Genomic DNA, 19,538 nt, shown 5'->3' with positions numbered 1-19,538 from the left:
GGGCAACACAGGCAAATCAGTGTAGTGGACAGTCAACCTCATTCTTTTTTAAGTTTCCCACATTTTTTAAAAAGGAAATAAGTCGGCATGAATTGTGGTACCAACCAGAAGAAAAGTCTTGTGTTGTGTTGTGTTGTGAACAAACATTTTTCTGAGAATGAAGAAGAACGAGGAAATAGTGTGGGTTTAGGCCATACAGACTGTCCTTACGTTCTTGTATTTAGCATATCATTTTTCAAATAGTGTGGCAGTGGGGCAAGCTTAAATTCTTTCATTACCAACATTACTAGCAACTAGTGAAGTGAGGTCAAAGGTTAGACCCACAAACATAAAAAAATAGGAGAGATACTTCTTTGGTTTTATAGTTATCACGTAGCAAGATTCAATGCCTCTTGAAAGTAAACCATTTTAAAATACTCATTACTTCAGTACTTCCTGTACTTTTATCATGTCCTTAGACAACTTAGACAAGCACTCTTCATAATGGCTTGTGGAAATTGCATTATCTAAATGCAAATGTTTACCCGTGGCCTAACAACAGAGTCATGTTTATTGCACCTAACAAAAGCTAACTGTGAGTGAAAACACACAAGAGATCACAAAGCTAAAGCTTACTGTGATATGTTTACAGCCGGGTATGTGGTCTTTTAGTGGTTTTGTGTCAGAGCACAGATGAGTAAACACTCCCATGGAGCTTTTCTTTCAAGGTGTGTGAGCATGGTACGGAACGCACGTAAGCCAGTGATGGACATCTCTCAGTTGCTATATGTGTTGACTTGGCTTTGAATGAGACAAAGAAGAAATCAGAAATCAGAAAACGAGGCAAGAGGAAAAGGAGATAAAAGCAGGGAAAAGAAGCAAGTGATTGGCTTCTGACGGCTTAGAGCACAGAGGGCATCATTTGACATCAGGGACAGGTCTGGTTGCCCAGCACTACAGGATTCTCAGTTACAAACACACACACACACACATACATACATACACAATTTACAATTATAAATATTTAAACTCTTGTCAATACGGACATGCTACACATCGTCAGTTCATTTTACAAAAAACCAATAGGACCAAAGTATAGGCTAATTCATTCAGATTTACCGCCATGGTAAACAAGAGAGATGATAAAGAAAGGGGTGACTCCCTGCCTTTGAAGCGGTCTGAAAGAGACTCATGTAGATTGAGTTCAGTGATTGAAGCAAAAAAAGACCCAGGCTATTAATATAAGTTTTATGCTACTACTCATTATTAATTAATTAGGTTGATGGAAATGTTAACCTATTCTGGTGGTGCAGTTGAAAAATTAAGTTGCCCTTGACAGTTCTTAAAATATTGGACGATGCATAAAATTCCACAAAATTCCCTGAAAGCCAACACTGCTTAACTTTTCTTCCCGCAGAAAATGACTTGGGTTTATATGCATTATTTATACTACGGACTTAATACGTACTGATCAATTGATACCAAAAACAAGATATCTTGAAATTTCTTTGAGAAGCATATCCGTTGGGTGCATAAAAATTAAATAAGAGTCTGACAAGGTTTGCTAAAGATACTGTGATGTGTGATGACAATATTCAGGGCCCGAGTCTAGTTTACTCATTTGTCCACTAACACCAACTAAAAGTATCTCAATTCAGAGTCCAGGCGGCTGTTACGTCAGTGATGCCTTAAGAAATCTGCCATTGTTTCACTGTGTGATTGTGTGCATGTATTTCCTTAGGGTTGAAATAGATAAACAAACATGTGACTCCATCTCTGCAAAACAAAACAGCATAGCAAGAGTGTAGCTGGGCTCTATTAAGGATTTGAGGGTGGAACATAATTCCATGCAACACTTAGCGGTGAAACAAGACTCAGATCACCCATGGATGTAAGCAGTGTCTGAATTACGAGGTGCAGAATATGAGGGAGGAGGAGAAGAAGTAATGATTGATGGTGGGGGGGGGCAACCAGATAAGTAATAAAGATGATGGAGATATGGGAAAGAGACAGAAAAAGGAGGATGGAGATGGTGAAGACAGGGTACAAGAAAGAAACATTCTCCATTCTGCTCTCTGTCTGTGACCAGTAGGTTTAATGCTCGAGCGTCCCTCTCTTGCTCTCTCTGTCTGTTTACAATTACTGTGCCGCGAATGAATCTTCCACGAATGACCGCTCAACTGGCAGCCCTGACTAGTCAGAAACAAGGGAGCTATTAGTGGAGGAACTGAGGAAGGAAGGAAGAGGGGAAAGCCAAAGGGAAGGCAGTCCAGCTCAGAGGCCCAGGGAGGGAGAGGAGGGGAAGGGATGAAGGGAGGGAGGGAGGGAGCAAGGGGGAAGGCTTAGTGGAGGGAGAGCAGGAGGGAGGTGGGGAAGCAGTGTGGAGGGATCAGTGGAGTTATACAGCAAAGAGGGAAGGGCAATAGAGAAGGAGGGCTCAGCCACATCTCCCTGAGGCAATCTGCTTGACAGTAGCAAAGATCTCAGAGGAGGAGGAGGAGGAGGAGGACGAGACTGTAGCACCCCCACCCTCAACCAGCAAGAAGAGGAGATGAAAGAGATTACTTCTGGGGTCTGGCCCGGAGGACAGTGGACCAGGCAACCTCTGAAATTCTTTCATTTCTCAGGCAACAGGATTTAGGATGGGACCTCCCCGTGGCCCTTTGACACATGAAATACATGACAGCATTTCACATTTTGTGGGTGTGACACTCTTTCAACCCTCTCCATCCCCCATCTGTCCTGAGTTTTTTTGGGCATGTGAGCGCTTCTGGGGACTTCCTGACAGCCATAAATTACTTCAGAGATGACATGTGGAGAAAAAAGAAGCACCTATACCCTCTTCTGCAATACCAACACACACACACACACACACACACACACATAGAGGTACAATCCCAAACCTATGAAACAGCCACCTTTCACACATTCATCAAGCAGAGCCTGTGAAAGAGGAAGTGAAGTGACACTGTGCCATCATCCTCTTTCCGATGCATCTGCCAAGTCCCTGCAGCAGGGCCACATGGCCTCAAAGACCTTAGACATATTTCTTTCTCTCTGTACTGTTGTATATCATAAAAAGGTTCTCCTTAAAATCATCAACTAAATCATTTTCAGTTTTCAAAGGAGACAAGGAATCAATTCTTAGATGCATCGCACTCTCTCTTGAAAGATCATGTCTAGATGCCGAAAAGTCAATCTTTGGAAACGTAACAACATACATATACAGTACTGTGCAAAGGCTTTAGGCAGGTGTAGAAAAAAATCATGTAAAGTAAGAATGCTTTCAAAAACAGACATGTTAACAGATCTGCCAAAAGGTGAGTGAACAGAAGAAAAATCTACATCAAGTAAATGGTGTGACCATCATTTGCCTTTAAAACAGCATCAGTTCTTACTGAATTATCATTAGTTGCAGCCCTAATCCGTTATTAATGTACGTTATTACTCTTTAACAGAAAAAAGGCTGCTGAAGGCCTCATAGTATCCAAAGGAATCTACTTAACCACATGCTTAACCAACACTGATGTATACATACAGCTTTGCTACACAGAAACACAACTCCTACTCTGACAGTCAAATGGTCCCCCTCACAGAAGGGTCTGGTGGGATTGATTTCATTTCAGCTACAATGGGTAACTTAAATCTTGACAAAGACGACTGAAGTCGGCAGAGGATATACATTGGGATACTATTACTCCCCTGGCCTGTCCGGTGCACCTCTGAAATAACTGCTGCAAATAATAGCCCATTTGTTTAACCATTCTCCAAACATGGCACTGGACCTTGTTAAAGTGAACAAAAAAAGGAGCACAAACCTGCTTTTTATCACAGGAAAAAAAGGAGACAGACTGTAGCTCCCTTTGCGACATTACCGTACCCCCTCCTCCTCCAACTCCCATTTCAAATCCCCCCAAAACTTACACCTTATCCACTTGTAAGCAGCTCTTAATGTGGTGTTGGGATCCCCAGAGCAGAGAGCCTGGCTCAGGGAGCTTCAGCAGGGGATATTTGGAACATACAAAGGGGGTATTATTTGTTGCACCCCCTGTTGGCCCCCTACCAGCCTCTATTCTGTATGTGGGTCTGACTGTATCCCGATGGTGGCGAATGATGACTCTTTCCTACTGGATGGTTATTAGACCGACTAGAAAAAGACCAAGCAAGCTGTATTGCTTCAAGTAGCACAAATATTTACCTATTAATCAGTCAGTTAAACTAATAGCATATTGTATAACAACATTAAGGCAATTAATGATTATCATCTGAGGCATTTTGTGTTCCTCAAAATTATGACACAATTCCCCAAAACCTCACAATCTGCTCTGTATTTTGTCCGTGTGTTTAGGTGGAGCATGTTGTTTCAGGTACCGGTGAAATATGAAATACAATCCAGCATGGCGAGTTTGAGTAATAGATCCACGAGGTTTGAAGGTTTATCAGAAGGGAAAACACAACATAGTGGTTTAAAATACTCTGAGACAGGATTTTACATCTCTGGACAGTTATTATGGAGGCAATTGTTTCATTCATGAGGCAAATAACAGAAATGCAGTGTTCACGTCACAGTTCTGTACTCTGTTAGGAATTGTGTTTTGAATTTGTGTATATTTGATTTGCCATTGCCGTGCCTTGTTGGATGACATTGCACTTCGGCAAAAATAGAGACTGAGACTACGATTGTGTTTCAGAAAATTTGGCTATCTCAATGCGACAGTCACAGAGAAAATGCATAGATATACATTATCTCTAGACAGCTAACCATGTAGCTAGATGGTTATCTAGCTAACTAGCTGATTAGCTTGCTGTCAACTAACAGTTACTGTAAATGTACAAACTAGATAACTCACCTATCTAATTTATCCAACACGTCCTCATACATACATGACAACAAAGGTTGATTGTCAGTGACTCCCAAAACAACATTTATGACCATTTGAAAGTACCAGTCCAGTGACAGGCGTATCAAACCTTAAATTACATAGGTCACATGACGTAAGTCACATGATATTAAACACGTGGTTAACGTTGTGACACGGTCACAGTTTGGTTAGGTTTAGGTAACAAAACTACTTTTAGGAAAAGGTGGTTGTGGTTTGTGTTAAAATAAGTATATCACGTAAGTAATGCAATTTAACTAAAAACTAAATAATTCAAATTTGAATTGGTGCTGCACTGGACTCGAACATCGGTCTCCCAGCTTAAAGTTCTGTTTGACATTTATAACATATCTACCATGATAAAAGGACAGCCACCTCAGTATAGAAGATTTTTTGTCATTTGCAGAAGATAGAAAGAATATAAAAAGGAAATACAGAGAAAGATACTGCAATAAAGAAAGACACACTGAGATGTGAAAAGGAAAATATACTAGCTATCCAGCAGTATTGCAGGAGAGGGTCAGGGGTAGCATTAATGAGAATAAACGAGATTTCCTGAACTGAGAGCATTCCAAGGGCGCCGGTGGTCTCGGCTTGCCAAGAGGCAAGACGACACATGCTGGAGATGTCTGCCAGGTAGCAGAGCACAAAGAGCCCTCATTTCCTCCCTATCCCTCCCTCATTCCCTCCTCCTCATCCTGTCACCCCCAACACATACGCACGCACGCACACACACATCGCTCCGCCATCCTCATGTCTTTCTCTCTCTAGCTCACCAAAACAGAGGAGTAGCTGACGGATATGCAGAGTGTCTTTTAATTTATAAAAAAAGGCATGTATGTTGATAACTAGCTACAGTAACACAAAAACACAAGCAGTTATGTGCATTTTATGTATTTCTGACTGCTTTTCTAATGTGCATAATGTATTACATTGGAATAGGAATTCCTGTAATATTGTAGAAAACCTTTTAACTTCATCACGTTTAGTTGTACATGCTATTTCACTTTCTTCCATTGAGTTAAATCTTTTAGTGCCTAGATAACTAGAGTAATTCTGGTCTTGCAGGTTTTTGTCTGTGTTTGGTTGGATTGGAGGGCTTTATGTGGTGGTATACTTGGATGCATACATGTGTAAGCTGATACTAATACAGCCCTTGAAGTTTGATACTTGCCTGGGGATCCTGCTCCCCCAGTGCTCACAAATACACACACATGCACAGAACTTCCCAGAGCTCATCCATCCCTAGGTGGTATCTCATTACTTGCTTGCAAAGACACACACACACACACACACACGCGCACACACACACACACACACACACACACACACACACACTTTTTGTTTTCTTTTGCGACTGTTGCTTCACTAAGCCGCAAGCCAAAACTCTCACTTTGCCTTCTCATTACTGCATCTTAGAAACACCGTGGCAGGAAATACTCTGAATACTCTCCAAACAGGACGGTGAGAGATCACAAGAGAATAATACCAAAACTGCAGCTGGAGGTTAATATTGAGAACTCAACTCTGGATGAAAATAGTTAAAAAGAATACAGCATTTAAGTCGAGAGGCACAAATAGCTATAGTGTGGATAATATCTACAGCTCAGCACAGCTTCAGCAGGACACCCTGTCCCGTGGCAGTGGGGCTCTATTCAGAACTGTGCAGTCAGGAAAAAACAGTGAATAAGCTCTAATCCTTTAAGACAGCACCAATAGAGATTCCATCATGCTTGGCTCGTCACGAGAGGAGAGCAAAGCTTGGGAGATGATAACGTCGGTCCAACACAAAATAAAATATGGCCTGTTTTGACTGGCTGGCTTATAGCCACTCTTTAAGCTAAGGGTTGTTTCCTGTTGAGTGGAGGCATGGCGCAGGTGGAGGTTTCTGCCAAAGAAAAGGCAAAACAAAAGGTATTCACAGAGCGAAACTCTGAGGATCCTCAAATGCCCTCTTGTGAAGTTGAATAACAAAGACTAAAATGCTTTGAGTGTTCGTTGGAGGCTTTCATTACTTAAGTCATAACGTACAGACTTTTGGAGGTAGGAATTAAGAAGTAGCCAACATACACAGACAAAAGTACAACATGCATTAGATATAGACATTTTTTTGGTTTGCTTTAGGTTACTTTACTTTGTAGTCAGATAGGGTTAGCACTAAGGGTGTAATGAGCCATCAATCTGGATCAATTCAATGATCAATTATCCAATATAATCGATGCCAGTGACAACATCGACCATATCATCATCTTTAAGATAAGGCTTTATTTTCAAATTTCTGGAATTTATCAAGCAAAACAGCCAAATATTTGCTGGTATGAACTTAATAAATGTGAGGATTTGCTGCTTTTCTCCACTTTACTTTGTAAACTGAAATTCTTTGGATTCTTTGTATTTAATAGATCCAATTATTAGTCTATAAACAGATTAATCAATCTTGAATCGTTAGTTGCAGCTGCAGATAACACATTACAGATAACAATGAGTTCCAATCAAAACACAGTGTAACAATGTCATTTTCTTTCATATGATTTATAACTTTTTTCATATCAATAGCCATGAGGTGGGAAGGCCCACCATTCTGTTTCACCAGTCAGGTGATGACAAAAGCATAAATCATTTGCAAAAAACACCACTGATTAAGATCTGGGACAATATTATATTTATAGAGTGGTCCACTAATTACAGTCTGGTGGAATTTGACTGTGATTACAATTTGCAATCTCCAGACTGGCTTGAAAGGCAGATGCTCAGACTGCTCAAACTGGTCTGATGTTGGGTATTTACTTTGTATGACTCCTGCTAAAGCGCAGTAGGCCACAGAAGGACTTAAATATATGTGCTTTATCTGCACGGACCTGCTGGTTAGGAAGAAGTCACAGGTGTGGGAAATTACTAAATTTAGAAACGCTGAATTTTGTTGCTCTTAGATTAAAAAGGACCAATAACTGAAAAAAAGCATGCCTTACAATTATAAATAGTCACCCTGAAATAGTTATATGTAAAACAATTACAATTCTAGCTTGTATTACTGGATGTGTTAGGACACAAGACCATAAAGAGTAAGGGCCTCATGTTTCAGTGCCATACAACATGCTATGGAGCTGCATCTCAGTAAATGACAAAAACATAGAAAAACCAAATTACTACATAATTTAGAGAGACAACATAAAGATGTGCAGCGTCTATACAGTGCAACACTCTACAGTTAACAATACAACACAGTTCCTTGAGATATAAGTCTACTTGTGAGGTACAAACTGATTTAGTGTGACATGTTTCCTGCTGATGCCAGCTACAAAGAAAGTTGGCTACATCTAGCACTTACATCACTTGTATATAAATTACGTACTTTGAGTGCATACTTTTTCATTAGTGGGAATTGAACCTCTAACCGCAGGTTTTTCTCGATTTATCCAGTGAGCAGCATAGGGTCAGATTTGAACAATTCTAAGCATTTGCATTTTTTAATCTATGGAAATTGTCAGTATTGAACATATTTGTCAAAAGAACTGACCCATGTCAAGTTTGGCACCATCTCCTGTTCAGAAGCCACACTACAGTACAGGGGACAGATTTTTATAAGGAGGAGCCTGTGAACATCAAGTGGGGAGAAAACCTAATACAGAATGTGAGTGGAAAGAAAAGATAAGACACCCTGAACTGGTGGTTAACAAGCATCACTGTTGAAAGAGGGGACAGAAAAACCTTATGACAAATAAATGGGTGGAATGCTTAGTATTCTATTAAATGATATCTTTACATTGGTAAAACCGTGTTGAGGCACATTACAGCCTTGCAAAGACATTGCTTGATTTTTGTGTCACTTTGCTTTTCAGACTGACATAATCTTTATTAGTACAACCATTTATTTATAGTCATTGAGTCACCTAACACTCAAAGAGCTGTTAGGTGACTCAAACAGCATTCTGGCCCATTTTTATCCAAAACACAGAGAGTATAACGTGTAGGTAACAATGGGAAAGAGGAAATTTGTGGTTGTGGGTGGGTGTGCAACTGTGCTCATATCTGTCGGAACATGATTTGTCAGAACAATTATAGTTTAATAATGTTAATATTTATAAAAAATAATTATTGAAAGCAATTCAACAGTATCTGAGAAGAATGTGTCCTTTAAAGGATATGTGTGGATCCCAAATGAATTCATTCAGTTACTATTAACGATTAGCAATAAGAAGGTTTGCTATGTTAAATATAACTAACAAAATGGTGGCTGAAAACGAGACTGATGTGGCTGAAATGATCAGTAGATTAATCACCAGGGAGGAAGACATGAAATGCAGTTTGAACTTCTAGGAAGTGGAGCAAGTAAGTAAACATTTGCTAACAACATATTTATTCAGCAGTATGACTAACAGTCTACAGCCACACGTAGTAGCTCTGTAAGGCTGTACTTGACTGACACTTTGAGCTAACTGCTTGTGTCAGAATGCTAACATGGTCACATTGACAGGGGTAACTGAAGCTGATGTAAAGCAAGAATAATTTTAACGATGTTCACCATTTTAGTTCAGCGTGTTACTGTGCTGACATTTGCTAATCTGCTAATGCAATTAAGACACTACAATCCCTCGAGTCAGGCAACTAGCATGGCTAAAAAGCAAAGACATTCCGCTTTTCTATGTTTTATATTATTGTAAGGTGAACATATTTGGACAGTCTCTCAGACAAAAAACAAGTAAATGTCAAGATGTCACCACACGGCTTCTATGCATTTTGACGTATAAATCATATCACAATTGTCAAGGTGACCGAGTGAAGAGAAAGTCCTCGAGTCTCATCCATTAACAGCTGTGAAATGCAGCCATGTTAAGTGTTCCTACAGAGTATCAGGATAAACATACTGTCTTTCCAACTCTAATTCTATTGCCTCTGTTTTTGCTCCTTGATCTGATAAGAGCCCAGCTGGGAACTTCTGGTCCCAAACAAAGACCCATCTGCTAGTAATCTTCTCCACTGTAAGCACTCCTGCCTCCTAATAGCATAGATGAAGCCCGGCGCATATTAGGGTAAACAAATAGGCTATTCAGTGAAACAACAAACCAACACTATATTTTCTGGGGATTAAGCCACAAATGGATTCACAACACCAACAAACTGAAGGAGAAAAAAACCAAGTCAAAATTTAGTTTTAGACAAACTACAAATGGTAACAGGGACATCTTGTTTGAATGTGTATGTGTGTGTGTGTGTGTGTGTGTGTGTGTGTGTGTGTGTGTGTGTGTTCAATCAATTAGATGGACAGCTGCTCGACAAACAGAATGACAGGGGGTTCTTCCTACTGAACAGGCTGGATAAATATTCCTGGTGGTGCTAATCAATCCCCACAGCCTGCAGTGGGTCAGAGGTGGGCTTGGGTGATTGGTGCAATACAAAGGAAAGAGGAAGTGTAAGATGTTATTTTTAAGGGGGGGAGAAGGTGCAACCTACTTACATTGGCCACTGTCTCACTGGCACACTTGTTACATTAAATTTATGCAATTAGTTATATTAGTAACAGATGATGCTGTAGAAGTTAAAGAGGGTAACGTGTGTGAATGTGTTTGGCACAAGAACATATTAATCAGGTTAGTCTGCAGTTGTGAATAATGTGCATTACATTTATCGCTGTTGTGATACAAAGGCGAGAGGAAGTAGTAGGAATTTGTGTGCTTGTGTGAAAACTATCTATTTGTTACCTTTTGTTATTAATTGTTAAGGTGTGACTGATGTAATACAAAGGCCAGAGGATGTCGGATGACTTTGCATTTGCAAAAGGACAGGATGTCTTAGTTATAAAAGAGTAGAGTCTAAATCAGAGTGTAGATTTTATATAGAGCAAATACAAAGAAACAACTTTCCATTGAAATAAAATATGAGCAGTCCTTAAAAAAGGAAACATCTAAACTGGCAATCTCCATATGCTGAGGGAGACTGTTAGATTTGATCGCAAGTTCCCAAACTACTACGAATGGACCTTGAGGTAAGATGGCTGTATCCCAAAACAAATAAAAAGAATCTGAGTGTATATTCACCATTACAAAAAAAGATTTATCACAAGTTCTGGTGTTGAGCAAAATGACTTGTGTTTAGAATTTGAGTGCAAACAATTAGGGTTGGCTGATATAGTTGAAATCCATATCTTGATATCAATAGATTTTTTTTGATATTGGCATATGTACAATGATATACAAATCAACTATGTTAAGATATTATCCATTGCGGCCTGACTAATTAATCTGCGGTATAAATTTCGGCTGGCAAACAAGAAACTGTAGTACAGAAAAAGTTCACATTCTTACAGTGCTTCCTAAATATCATGAAAGACTATGATCTGAATATATACTATCTATATAATCTATATCTATACAATCTATATAATTTATGATTCATAACTTAATTCAGTTTATAAAATAAAAACTATTGTGACATTCAAAAAGATTTTCCCAACTCAAATCAACCTTGTTTAAACTTGTGAAATCCCCACTGTCCTGTAGCAGTGGTTAAGAGATAGACATCAGGCCTGCTCCTGAAGTAAATCCCACTTTCTCCCCTCTCTTCCTCTCTCCACCCCTCACAACTGTCCATCAAACAGCTGAGGCCCCCAGGAGCCTCCTCTCTAACACCAAGAGTCGACAATGACTTCATTGACACCAGAGCGTCCCATTAATCTTCATTTGTCCCATCATATCCTGCTATTGGTATGGAAATGCCCGCCCATCTCCTGTCAGCGCCGGTGGTGTCAAAGGCGGGTAGGGTGCTAAAAGGATAGGGGGGGTGCCTATCTGTCCATTTGGCAGCTTCCTTTCCCAATGCATGTCATAGGTTCTTTATTCAAATGACTTTAACCTTGCTAAACACACACACATACACTCTCACACTAGGGGGTGCAGGAAGGAGGAGGTAATCTGATTTCTCAGCTGCCCAGGAGACCACTTCCTGAGAGGGAGGCCAACTTGTGGAAGGACGCCTGGGGTTTCCCATCTGTCCACCCTGGGGCTTGATCCCCTACCTACTGTGTAGAGAGTTTCTTTCTAAGTCTCTTTTTCTCTTTATGCATCTTTTTCTGTCTCCGACATGCAAACACACTCAGGCTGTTTCTTAGCCACCATACCGCTAATCGAGTTTGAAATCTGCAACCATTTGCAGAGGTGGAGGAAGTTGCTGTCAATCCCCCACCACAGCGATGGATCAATTCTCCACAAGTGGGCTATCATGAGGGGGGGGGGGGGGGGTAGAGGAGTTCTCCTAGCAGTTGCCAGTTTATATAAAACAGCTGATGATGCACTGGCTCTTGACAATCTTTCCGTAGTTGATATATGTGATTATTATGTATAAAAGTAAAGGATAAAAAAATTATCATTGTATGGAATAGCTGAAAGAGATAGACAATGGCAAGTGTATGGAGATAAGGAAAATATGTAATGATATAATACAAAACTCCAATTTCAAGAAAAATGAAAATATATCAATAGCTCAAACTACAGGATGATTCTGTCTTCAAAGTGGAGCTCAAAGAGATGCAAAGTACTTTTACATGCTCTTAAATGAGTGGATTACAATCGACTTTCTGGACTAATCTCATGTATCAAACATCATGTAAATGAAAATCCTGGTTTCTTTAAACTGCTGAAAGGGAAATTTGAACTTAAGTTAAAGATTAAAGACAAGAGCTTTCACTTTTACTTTAGGATTAATGCTATTTTAGAAAAAAACACTTCTTTACAGCATCAGATATGAAAGTATATTTAAGTAAATTGAGAGGAGACCCAAAGACAGAAGAAAGACAGAGACAGACAGCAGCTTGAGAAGGAGCTTAAGAAGCGCTGCGACATTCTCCTTTGCTGTGTCCTTTTTGACAAGCCACAGACTCCGTCTTTGATCAGCACTCAGGAAATTTCATTAGGACGGAGATGGGTGGATAAGAGACCAAAGAAAGCTTTTGTGGATGGGAAGAGGAAGAGAAGGAGATAAAAGAGTAGAAAATAGAAAATGGATGGGGGTAAAGGAATAAAAAGACTGATCGTAGTATCTTTATTTTCTCAAACTGTCATGAAGGGGAAGCAGAAAGAAAAAAAAAAGAGACTAACGTTTCACTCCCACCTGTAGTGTAAGGTGAAGTGAAATTGTTACTCTTCTGTAGTTTATTAATGCTCACAATATGTAGTTAAAGCCTGGAAATTGGTGTAAAATGATAATTAAATGAATCTGACACACCAGGTCTAATTTTTACAAGCTACTGTCGTATTACAGAAACCTAACCTGCAGATCCTATTTTAACTGTTTGGTAACCATGATAATAAGGGTTATGAACTTATTTAGGAATAAGGCCATTACAGATTAAAAGTTCCTAAGTCAATGTTCCTTAAGATAGGAAAAGTGTATTACAGAAGCAACTTCATAAAATCTTAAATAAACTAAGTTTCCTAAATTTAGGATAACTGTTAAGCTGTCCTAAATTTTACTTTTCCACCAAGTAGTTTTGCTAACTCATTTAATCCACATGGCCGCTTCTTTAATGCTTTTACAAAATCAACAAACTGTCAACAGGCGGAACTTATTAATTGATGTGATGACACAACACTCATTAGTAGAAAGGCTATAGGCGATGTAACACTAGATCATGTCTCATTATACAACACAATGTAAAGGCTTGCTGTATCAAAAGTAAGTCTTTTATAGAAGGAGATCGTAAAATTCATGAAATACATGAAAAATATGATGACGTTAGCCTGCAGTCTTATTATTTTTTACCTTCATTATTAACCTTCCCGAGAAGAGTACAGGTTTATGTCGTTCAGTGATAGCTACTGTTTCTGCTCCATTTTTCAGTGTATGATTCATTAAAAAGAAAACAAACCAAAAAACAGCAATTAAAGCCGTTTAGCTCGCGAGATGAGAAAAGTGGCACTGATTGCTAGGTAACAGACACAACAGTTGATAACCGATGTTGGATTGAGTATTTAGGATTTCCGAACCTGAGATAAGATGGAGTAAGATGAGACAGGATAGTTAGGATTTGCTTCTGTAACACCAAATTTATGACTTTTATCAATTGGGAAAAATCCTATCTTAGACTCTTCCTACCTTAACTTAAGACTTAAGATAGGAACTTTCTGTTATACGGCCCCTGGTGCAGAACTATTAAGTTGATAAACTTAAAATATTGATATATGAATAAAAGTTAAATTGTGAGTTTGTCCTGAACTGACATGGCATGAGCAAGATTCAGCGCCAGCTAAAAATAGGAATTTTGCTAATGTTACCAAACTATTTTTTTAATTGCTCAAGACTAAGAGTCTATAACAATGCTAGCAGCTCTATGAGCGGCAGTTTTTTGAGCATGCTAATATACTCACAACTACAGCACTAACATCCTGATACTAAGTAGGAATAATGTTCACCATGTTCATCATCTTGAACTGAATCTTGATCATCCATCCATCATCTGTTTATTAGTACTATACACAAAGTACATCTGAGGCGGATGGGAATGTCATTAGTTTTGCAGGTATTTGGTTTTGGAAACAATGCAGTGACTGCATCCAAAGGGAGAGTCGAGGAAGACAGGCTGGAGCAAGCGACCTTTAACCTTATCAATCATGTACAACAGACGAAGGGAGGGAAAGGAGGAGACAAGAGAGACAAACCCACAACATCCCCTCAACCTTATCAATCAGGGACCAAAGAGGAGGAAGGGGAGATAAAGACAGCCGGCGTCCATTTACCTTATCAATCATGTCCGGCCGGTTGGTGGCGGCCAGCACAGTGACATCTCGGAGCTGCTCGATGCCGTCCATCTCTGTCAGGAGCTGAGCCAGGACGCGGTCCCCTACAGCGCCGGAGCCCGAGGAGCTGAAGAGGTGGATGAGAACACAAGATAGATGAGTGGACAGGATCAAAAGAGAGGGAAACAGAGATGAGACTGATGTATGGATGGACAATTGAATGAAGGGATGGATGATGGAGAGGGAAAGGGACGTATGTAAATTTGTACGAAACTGGGGAAAAAATGAGATGTGAACGTGTAAAGTGATGAATTACAGATAGCTGATGGATGGGTGGATAAAGGATGTATTGGTGGGAGGAGGGACAGCACATGCTGTAAAGACATGAAGGGAAAAAGGGTGGAAAGAAGAAATGTTTATAGAAAACAAATTAAATAACAGAGGGAAAGAGAGAGAATGGAAATTAGCTTATGGTGTTTGAATGTGCATGGACGATACAAATATCATCATCATCAGATCATTACTCACTCCTGCTCTCGGGAGTCCAAAACAACACACGCATAAACCGTTCTCATTCATCACTAATATTTGCTATATTATATAATGATGAAAATCCTCCAGTTCTTGAATGCTTGTAGGGAAACTTTTGAATAGTTTCACTGACACTCTGATAGCAGGTTCTTTCATTAGCACAATTCTTCTTAAAAAAAGAATGAAAAACCTTTGGCAGCAAAAGCGAGCTTTCCTGCCAATGACGTCCTACTGAACTGCAACTCAAAACAAAGCACCAGAAAACACGTCATCCCTCTCAAATAAAGCAGCCTTCCTTTAGACAAAGTTAGCAAATATGTCACCTTGTTTGGACTTGTAAATGTAGTGCTGGAGTGTATCCCGCCCATGTTTCCATACTTTAAGATCAGTATGAGATATTGTGTGTTACAATTTTTAAGATATTCATTAACTCAAACCCCACTTTTGATAACTGGTATATATTTTGAACCCAACCCTCCTAAGTGTTGTAGAGCTGACGCTGTGCTGTTCATTTGCAGTGCATCCGCTGTGTCACTTAACAAGCCAACATTTTGATTTCGGTCCAATCATTACAGATATGATGGCTAAATTTTGTGATGTTTGAATGGTATGTGACAGCACTGATTTAATGTAACTGTCGTTCTTTTCCACGGGATTCAGATTGTGTATGAACTTGATGTGATGTGGAAGACAGAAGCTATGCACACATTTCACTTTATGCAGAGGGCAACTCAAATTATTGAGACACGTTTCTTCAGTGTGAGACCGATGAGTGAGAGAATAAAAGATGGAACGCTCCGTAAATGGCTAAATGGACAAATTTAAACTAAAAGCAAAAGATTGACAATCCCCCCTTTTGTTTTTTTAAATAAATTATCAAACAAACAGGTTTCTTTATAAAAAAGGCTAAATAAATAATAAAATGGTTGGACACTGTGTTTATTTAGCAAATGTTACTGAAACTGGAAGAGAGTGCATTTGATGGACTATTTTCAGCAGTGGATTGATATACATTTGATGCTCTAATGAGTATTTGGGGCAGCAGGACGGTGAATGTGGGATTGCCTCTACAAAAATTACAGTGCGTGTGCTCATGGTAATGACGGAACATGTCCTGCCATGCAACAGTGTGGCTCATTGATGTGTTTTTTAATAGTTTTTGGACAACAATGCTGCTCTATGGCACAGAGGACTAACATATATCAGGCTTAGCTACACCAGCAATACTTTTAGTAGGATTTGTTGACAGTAAGAAAAAAATATCATCAGGCTTATCCTTTAAGAAAGCCATCAGTGTGTTAGTCACTGCATTACTAGGTGGTTATTTTCCATAACACAGTGCAGACAGCCACCCTTCTCAGCTGAAACGCACACACAGTCTCTGTTGACAGGGCCAGCGGAAGTGCCAGACGTCATTAGCAGAGACAAGGCTGCAGAAGAACACAAAGGCGCTCTGTCACTGAGATATGAAGGGAGAGAAAGAGGGAGGGAGAGAGGGAGAAAGTTTGGGTGAGGGGAGATAGTGTGGAGAGTAGGAAGGAGGGAAGAGGATTAGGGAAAGGAGGACAGAGTGATGAATTGGAGAAAGAAGGGGTATGAGAGAGAGATTATGAGGTGAAAAAATATGAGTGAGAGAACGAATAAAGGTGGTGAGAGAAAGTGCAGTGAGAAACAGTGAGCAATACAGGGGGAGAGACAAAAGGAAAGAGGATGTTAGTAAAGGAAAGAAGGCAATATAAAAAGAGGGATGACAAAAAAAAGGAGAGTAGGGAAAGACAGATAATGAGGGAGAGTGACAAAGTGCTTTGGACATTTGCTCTTATTCATTGTTGATTTCAAATGCAACAATCCTTCTTTCATTCCTCATAATTATCTTCCATTTTCTTTTCTAGGTTCTCTGTCAGAATTACAGTCAGTTTGTTTTCAATTCAGTCAATCCTGATATATTTTCTTGTCTTTTCTGATCTGTCAGTGTCTACCTCTATCTATGTCTGTTTTTGCCCCCCCCTAGTCTGTTTCTCTTCCTGTCTTCTTTCTGTCTTCATTTCATTCCACCAGTTTGAACTCGTAGAAGGTAGGCTGACAGATTTACAGGTGCTTCTCATCTCCTGCCTTGAGAGGGGGGAAAAACACACACACACACACACACACACTATACAGCAGAGGCTGTCTAGTTGTGTCAACAGTTTTGAATTCTTGCCGGCGTGTGTGAGCCACTTCATTGATTAAACACGGCAGGAAGTGAAGACCAATAAATAACCTTTATAGATCAGTGCTAAGTGCATTTTTAAAATGGCGAGCGGCCTCAAGGCGTAGGTCCAGCCCCACGTCCGTTCGCAGCCAGCTGACTAACTCCGACACTGTACTGCATTATTGGTGAAAGCTGGCTGGGTGGAGAATCAGAGTTTATTCACAAAAGTGCACATCAAGACAAGGAGGGGGAAAGTCAATCAAACTGAAAAAAGCAGAGAGAAATTGTCAGTCCCACTGGCAAAAAAAGTAACTGATGATGACAAGTTGCAATAGAGTCATATCCTGTTCACTGGAAATTAGTCAAGAACGCACTTAACCTCAGTGTACAAAAACTGTGTTCCATGTTCCTTTGGAAACTGCATCCTCTAAAGGTTAAGTTTAGTGTAGTAGTTCAGATGAGTTAAGTGGATGAGATATAAGGGTAGATAAATGGTGTCAAAAATAAAGATGACAAAATGGAAGCTTTTTAAAGCTTTTTTAAAAAGAGCTCAAGATTGACTATCTAAAAAAATGTTTCTTGTTGTTGGTTAGAAGTTAGCCTGAACAATGTTGACCATACATGTCATTGTCTGGAGTAGCAATAGTTGTAGTAATTGTAATAGTTGTAGCCACAGTGACACCAGCAGTTTGTTGTAATATTACTGATAGCAGTAGCAGTAACAATAATGGCACCAGCTTCATGTGATTATTGCGATTCAAAGCGCTTAAGCTAAGGAAATTCAATTTGATTGTTTCTTAGCACATCAAAATATTGAATTGGCTTAACATATAATCAATGCATCAATGTAACAAATTAACCGTTACACCTACAGTTGACAGCATACTAGATATAGGGGTTAAGTAATAGGAATTTTTTGGTTACAAAAACCTGTACTGAGAACATGTAATGAATGGTGGTGTTTTTAATAGGAAAAAATGAGAAGGAATAGTATAGAGAAGTTTGTTTAACACAACCGTAAAGATATAATTCTACAGTTCATGATTAGAGGCACAAAATGTGTTTTATCTTAGACGCTGTATAGCATTTGAAGCATCTGACCGAGGGCCCACATGGAAAAGTTATAGAGACGGCCTGTTGGCCTTTCTGTGCTCCTTCCTCCATTTAGTTTCATCGACTGGTTTACCAGGAAGCATGCTGCATATTTGGCCTTCCCCATCTGCCGTGGACGGGTACAATGAAGTGTTTGTGCGCCTCCGGCCTGTGTCCTCTGTCCGCCCCCCGTCCTCTTTCCTTTAAGCCACAGATGTTCCCAGTGCCATCCCACTAAAGCGCCTCCGGATAAGACTGTGTTCTGTGTTTCTCGGTAGAGAAAAGCCGCAAAAGTCTAAGAGGACACCATGGGAACTGAGTGGCTGGCTTTGGTAGGGCAGTCATGTAGACTTTTTGGGATGTTTGCTCCATCCATTCATGAAATAAATCTTTGTGAGACAAGCTGAGACAGAGGCGAGGGATAGTAAATTAAAGCAGACCGCAGCGATGACTGTGCATTTCATCGCTGGACAATGAATGACCACGGTGCTGAAAATAGTAAACAGTGGACAGTAGCAGCACTCAACAGTGAACAATCCCCCGAGGAAGTGAAAATGTATCAAGTGGGCAGGAACTGTGTGTTTCCCATTCATTTCTTTCAATACTAGGCCTCTTTCTATGGTGTTAAGAAACAGAACATACTATACCTTCCTCTTTCACTGGCGAGAGCATCAATCTCATCAAAGAACACGATGGAGGGAGCGACAGCCCTTGCCTTCCGAAACACCTGCAAGCAGTGTTGGAAACAATAGAAGAGAGGAAAACACGACAGATCCTTAACAGGACAAATGAATCATCTCAGCACAAACATAAACAGGAAATACAGCATTCATTAATGTCATAAATTCAACCTCTGGTAATTGGTTCATGACATCAACGACTAAAAATAGTCAACACTTGTTTGGATAGGTCAACGTGGTCCAGAAAATAACGGCAGATTGCATAACTTTAGGCCAAAATATAAATAGTACCAACAAACCATTTCAAACCTTTCATTTTTACAATAAGGTAAGGGAAGTTAAATGTTCTCACCTCTCTCACGGCTCTTTCAGACTCTCCAACATACTTGCTCAGTAATTCTGGACCCTAAAAAATCAAACGATATTTAAGTGGTAAGATTTGGTCTATAATTTGACT

The 19,538-nt window shown here is 39.8% G+C and overlaps 1 protein-coding gene across 1 annotated transcript in view; it reads right to left on the bottom strand.

Moving 5' to 3' along the window:
• Positions 1-19,538, bottom strand: part of spata5 (spermatogenesis associated 5) — a 113,074-nt gene that overhangs the window by 62,710 nt on the left and 30,826 nt on the right. Inside the window, exons 13-15 of the mRNA XM_038699973.1 lie at positions 19,434-19,487; positions 19,049-19,128; positions 14,588-14,714 (exon numbers count right to left, since the gene is read on the bottom strand). Coding sequence (XP_038555901.1) covers positions 14,588-14,714; positions 19,049-19,128; positions 19,434-19,487 — 261 coding nt within the window. The remainder of the gene's footprint in view (positions 1-14,587; positions 14,715-19,048; positions 19,129-19,433; positions 19,488-19,538) is intronic.

The sequence above is a fragment of the Micropterus salmoides genome, unplaced genomic scaffold (assembly GCF_014851395.1).
Source record: "Micropterus salmoides isolate LMB-PRFRI ecotype aquatic unplaced genomic scaffold, ASM1485139v1 Ms_hic_scaffold_5, whole genome shotgun sequence".
Taxonomy (NCBI): Eukaryota; Metazoa; Chordata; class Actinopteri; order Centrarchiformes; family Centrarchidae; genus Micropterus; species Micropterus salmoides.
This window is presented reverse-complemented; position numbering and strand designations above follow the sequence as displayed.